This window comes from Hermetia illucens, chromosome 3, assembly GCF_905115235.1.
Source record: "Hermetia illucens chromosome 3, iHerIll2.2.curated.20191125, whole genome shotgun sequence".
NCBI lineage: Eukaryota > Metazoa > Arthropoda > Insecta > Diptera > Stratiomyidae > Hermetia > Hermetia illucens.
Genome location: NC_051851.1, coordinates 143,343,631 through 143,349,630, shown reverse-complemented (window position 1 = coordinate 143,349,630; position 6,000 = coordinate 143,343,631). Strand labels below are relative to the sequence as shown.

Here is a 6,000-nt window from a genome sequence, read left to right as displayed (position 1 = left end):
ACGAAAAAAAAAGAATATTGGCGCAAATGCCTCCGAGATTTTATCTCGATGCAGTGTCTTTGAACACTAGGAATGCGGAATCCTTCGTGCTGTACATTTCCCTCAGTACGGATGAGCAAGACTGGATCGCGAAAAAAGGGAAAACAAAAAACAAAAGATCATCTAAAGCAGACATTTTGAAAGCATGGGATGAAGAATAAAGTTCTTTTGTGATCCCACTCATTGAATCCAGAAGGAGCTTTGCCCGTAATATGATCATAACCATAGTCACCATGCAACTCTTAAAAGGGAACCACGGAAAACTCAGGCCTACAAGAGTTCGCTTATAGTATGTGCCCTCAGAGGGTGATCCCGGTTCCCCTAGTAATGAAGCTTCATGGTGGAAAGAGGGTTCAAAGGGGACTCACAAATCAGGGATATGATATTGATTTTGTGCTGAGAGGATAAACTTGCAAAATATGCAAATGGTTAGCACATGTTCATAAGATACAACTGAAGAGATACTAAAATGCTTAGACATCGTTAGCATATAAAGTCTAGTCTAAGAACTGGGCAATATTAAAAAAATTACAACTCTGTGAACTGATTAGGACCTGGTCACGTAATGGAGTTAAAATCATGAGTTAATTAATTTGTCACCAGACATTTTATGCATTTCATTAGCAGATAATTTATGTATGTCCCTTTATTCATAACTATATTTGAGGGTATTAGAAACAGCCCAATTATGCTTAAATTTATTAAATTAACTCCGAAAATATTGCTATGATTTAATTTCATTTAGAGCAGCTAATGAATATGATTTCTTGCCATTATAACAATGAAAATGAACCCGTTAGATTGGTTTTATCTTTTTTGTGAATTGTAGTAGGACAACTTTGCAGATACACCTTCAAAAAGATGCTGCTAAACATCTTATTTCCTTATTTTAAAAAAACGCGAGCAAAAAGGCCTCTCAAAGCTTTATAACGTCTTCTCCAAATAAATGTATTATGCTATTTGTTGAATATCATTTTTTTTACTGATCAAGCCAGCCCGATATCATCTCCACCACCCATACAAACGTCAGATTAGACCTTCGCGATAGTTGTCGCCTATTCCCCACACACTTGATTAAAATTTTTGAATAAATTTTTTAAACTGAGTATAAAAGCTGTGAAGACGTTACACTCAGCATCCAGTCTTCGGTTTGGAATCATCCTTTTCAGACCCCTCTGGGACTAATACCTAACTTATAAACGGATTAAAAATGAAGGTTTTCGTAAGTATCTTCAAGCAGAGTTTTTATCCTGTTTAAAAACAAAAGTCAAGTAAGAAGAAAGTATCAAAAAAGATCCCGGAATGGAGGCGAATCAGTACAAGATCAGTGCTCATCAGTATTCATATACAAGTATATATATATCATCGGCGATGTGTATATATATCTTATGTATCTATTCAAAATTAAAGACTTAAATAGTGCTAAAGTGATTTACCATTTGGATATGTGGATGTGAACGTATCTAGTATCGAAGCCGCCCAAAAGCAAACTGGATTACGCGCTTGCTTGACCTGGTGATAAACGATTCGGTAAAATGAAAGTGATGTGATGAGATTAGATCATGGAAGTCATGGATAATTGCAATCTGCACAATCACTTGGATGGACAATCACTTTGGCCCTGTTCGAGTTAAGCCCAGTTGCTTCTTCTGGATTATCTGAAATTGGTTCGTTTGCGATCGAAGACAGGTGGATTTTCAGTTGGTTGAATACCAAACGTTGGTCCGCGGAAATCGATCCTGAAGCAAGCTTAGATGTATCTCCGGTGCAAATGCAACTGAGGCTTGAGTGTTCTGAGTGTACTTTTGGACTACTTGACATGTTACTAGAATAGTGTAATCTGAAGGATGTGCTAACTGATATTTTTTTCTTTCTTTCAGTTGTGCCTTTCTGCACTTCTTTTGGTAGCTTCCGCTGCTGAGAAGGTACCTCTTCAAAAGAAGCTTGACAAGCGTGGCCTCCTCAACTTGGGCTACGGTTATGGCATCAGCGGATTGAACACTGGATACCTCGGTGCTGCCCCAGTCGGTGGTGCTTGGGCTAGTGGAGCTGGCCTTGGCTACAGCTCAGCTCTTGGATACAAATCTCTTGCTCTTGGTAACGGTCTCGGTTACGCTGCTGGTCTCGGCTACGGAGCTGGTATTGGCTCAGGTCTCGCTATTGGATCTGGTCTCGGTTATGGATCTGGTCTCGCTTATGGATCTGGTATCGGTTTGGGATCTGGACTTGGTCTTGGTTCCGCCGTAGGAATTGCTGGAGCCAGCGGTTTGGCTGGTGGTGTTGCTGCCATCGGAGGTGGTCTTGAACGTACCGTCACCGTCGTCAAGGGTGTTGGCATCCCAGTCCCAGTTCAACGTAACATCCCAGTTCCAGTTGACCGCCCAATCCCACACCCAGTCTCCGTTCCAGTCCCACAACCCTACCCAGTCGAACGTGCCATCCCAGTTCCAGTAAAACAAATTGAACAAGTTGCCGTTCATGTTCCAGCCCCATACCCAGTAGAACGTCAAGTTCCAGTCCCAGTACAAATCCCAGTTGACCGTCCATACCCAGTTAAGGTACCAGTTCCACAACCCTACCCAGTTGAACGTACCATCGCTGTTCCAGTAAAGGTCCCAGTCGCTCAACCCTACCCAGTTGAACGTCAAGTCCCATACCCAGTCCATGTTAAGGTTCCAGTCCCACAACCATACCCAGTTGAAAGACAAGTTCCAGTCCCAGTCACCGTCCAAGTTGACCGTCCAGTCCCAGTCCAAGTTCCACACCCAGTCCCAGTTCCAGTTGAACGCCCAGTCCCAGTTCCAGTAGAACGTCAAGTTCCATACCCAGTCCAAGTCAACGTTGACCGTCCAGTCCCAGTCCAAGTTCCAGTTGACCGCCCATACCCAGTCCAAGTTCCAGTTCCACAACCCTACTCCGTCGACCGTCCAGTTCCAGTCCCAGTCGAGCGTCCAGTCCCAGTCAGTGTTGGAGTTGACCGTCCAGTCCCAGTTCCAGTCGCCTACAACCGCCCAGTTCCAGTATCAGTCAACCGCCCATACCCAGTTCCAGTCCCATCTCCAGTCTCAGTTGGAGTAGGAGCTATCGGTCTTGGCGCCACTGCTGCCCCACTCGCTGCCATCGGAACTGCTGCTCCAGCTCTCGCTCTCGGAACTGCTGCCCCAGCTCTCGCTCTCGGATCTTCAAGCCTCGCTCTCGGATCTTCAAGCCTCGCTCTCGGAGGTAGCTCCCTTGCCTACGGAAGTGGTGCTCTCCTCGGAGGTGGTGCTCTCCTCGGAACTGCTGCTCCATTAGCCGCTGGTGCCGTCGTCGGAACTGCCGCTCCATTGGCTTCAGGTGCTCTCCTCGGAACTGCCGCTCCATTGGCTTCAGGTGCCCTCCTCGGAACTGCTGCTCCATTGGCTTCTGGTGCTATCATCGGAACTGCTGCCCCAGCTCTTGCCTTGAAGGGTAGCTCATACGCTTACGGAAGTGGTGCTCTCTTGGGAACCGCCGCCCCATTGGCCTCTGGTGCTATCATTGGAACCGCTGCCCCAGCCCTCGCTACTGGATACTCTGCCGGTCTTGGAGTCTCAAGCCTTGGTCTTTCACACTCCGCCATCGGAGTTAAGACCCTCGGAGCTGGTCTTGGTTACTCATCAGGCTGGTCCCATGGACTTATCAAGAAACACTAAGAAGATTCCCGTTACACAGGAAGATTCATAGAAGCTTCATAGTACAATAAGTAAGAAACACATGAAAAGGAGAAAACAAACGATTGTCTGAATTAAAGTTAAAAATAAAAGTCATGTATTAATTCGAAAAGAAAGTCTTTCCTCTACTACCCTTTACAAAAAACTATCCATCTCTCTGCATTCTACCTTTACCGTGTAGAAAGTTACTGCACTTCCAGTAACTTTCACAACCCCCATTGCTTCCTCATAACTTTTTCTACCCCACAGGCATCTAGCTTCCATCAATCACCTTCTCTTTCATCTTCACATTAGCATAACATCTTTTGCATTGCTAATTGATTTTTTTCTAACTTCACGGTTACTTCCCCAACCTGTCACACTCGATCGGACATTTATTATTGCTGGATCGCGAAGAAGATCCATCTGTTTCCATATGCGTCCATAAAATCTTTCGGTTTAAGTTTTTTAAGTGATAGCAAGGTCAGACGCCCGATTTGGCGGACCTGCGCGACTGGTCCAGATCACTCCAATCTAAATGCGATTATATAATCCGATATTAACGTTGATAGATACAGTTTTGGGTGACGAACTTCAAGATCGCGGTTTGATCATTTTTCTTGAGTTTTCCTGTTTTTGGTGTGTTTGTTGTTGAGGCTTTCTTGAGGTCGTTTTTCAAATGGCTGACGGGTGTAAGCTCCAAATAACTTTCGATAATGACTTTGGGAAAAAAATGGAAAAACTTGTTTTCTTGGAAATATCAAAGACACACGGAATTTTTCATTTGCGATTTGGAAATCTTGGCTGGGATTGTTACATATTATTTCGAGGGAATTGAAAAAATTGTCTCCAATTTTTATTGATTATGGTAATTTGGTGATTGTTTGTACATTTATGTGGCAACAAAGGGTCAGCAGCGCATATCAAATCGGAAATTATGTTAAATGGGGATTGGATATTAGATTTTATGGGGTTTGAGTAACAAATTTGATAATGGCCCAGAATCAAGGTAGGGATTGAATATCTCAAATGTGTTCAAAATTTTAACAGGGCAGACTTTTACAGCTGCTTAATGGACTCGGTAGTTACTTATATCGAAAATCTGGGTCATGCAGATCATATTTCTGACCATAGGCTGCCGTCCTTTATGCATGTGCCTCAGTGAAATAAACAGATGGTAACATGGAGATGCCAGGTCAAAGGAATGCGAGGGCTGTTCAAAGCGTTCCATAGAACGAGTCCAGGAGTTACTTCACGGCGTTGGTCATGAGAGGTCTGGATTGTCATGTAGCAGACAGACTCCCTTTTTAAGGTTTTGTGTAAAATATTGTCTGTCTTTTTTTTTCATCGTTGGAAGGTGGAAAGGTTCAAAACTTACTGCTGGCTCCTGCTATGCAGTTATGTGAGACTCTTACTCACTAAAACACCCTCCTTCTTCTTCCACTCTCCTCACAAGACTGTAATAAGCATTGCATCGCGGGGCTGGATCAGTTCTTAACTGCGGCTCATTATTGTTCTTTCCCTTTCTTGCTTTCTTCGCAGTTCTTCATGCCTTAGCTGTTGTTGGATCATTTTCAGCTCAATTACCACTCGATTATAAGCCTTCGTTGACTCCAACGGAAACTTCACAATATTTTCGGGTGTTAAGCGCCTGTCTGCAATTGCCTTCAGGATAGTTCATTGCGCCGGAAATTTTGGGTCCTCAAATACAACATGCTCCGCATTCTCAGTCACGTTACCACATCTTGTCCAGATCGATGTAGATAAGCCCGATAACCTCCATGTCCACCTAAAAAGTGTGTTAGCTCGTAGCTTAGTTTCCCGTGGGTCCTTTCAATCTCTCTTTGAATGGATTCCCGCCGTGCTAGTTGTCGTCGAAGCACAATAGACTCCCCGAGTGCATACATTTTGTCGCCAAGATGGCTGTGGGATATGCTCCTGCCAGTACATATGCTGCTTCTCTGTCTGTCTGTCTGTCCGTCATACGCATGTTCCTCGGGGACGGGCCAAGTGATTGACAAATTTGGTGAAAGGTAGAACCTGTGAATGCTCATGCATACAGTGAATTACATCCTTTTAGGTCGAATTTAAGGAGGGTCCCCATATGTGCAAACGGGGGGTGTACAATTTTTATTCACCAAATATAGTCATGTAAGGTATCAAATGAAAGGTCCCAATTATTACTTTCCGAAGCTGATCTTAGTTTTGACAAGGTGGGGAGTGCGGGGGATCGAAACTGATCATCTCTTTAACGGACCCGTTCTGAGAAACAACACAATCGAAAAATCTG

At 44.0% G+C, this 6,000-nt stretch overlaps 1 protein-coding gene across 1 annotated transcript; it reads left to right on the top strand.

Annotated features, from left to right (window-relative positions):
* The first annotated feature begins 1,128 nt into the window (after positions 1–1,128).
* Positions 1,129–3,843, top strand: LOC119651032 (skin secretory protein xP2-like). Its single transcript, XM_038054346.1, has 2 exons — positions 1,129–1,261; positions 1,920–3,843. Exons 1-2 carry the CDS (start codon positions 1,250–1,252, stop codon positions 3,711–3,713), a joined length of 1,806 nt encoding a protein of 601 aa, XP_037910274.1. The 5' UTR covers positions 1,129–1,249; the 3' UTR covers positions 3,714–3,843.
* The last annotated feature ends 2,157 nt before the right edge of the window (positions 3,844–6,000 follow it).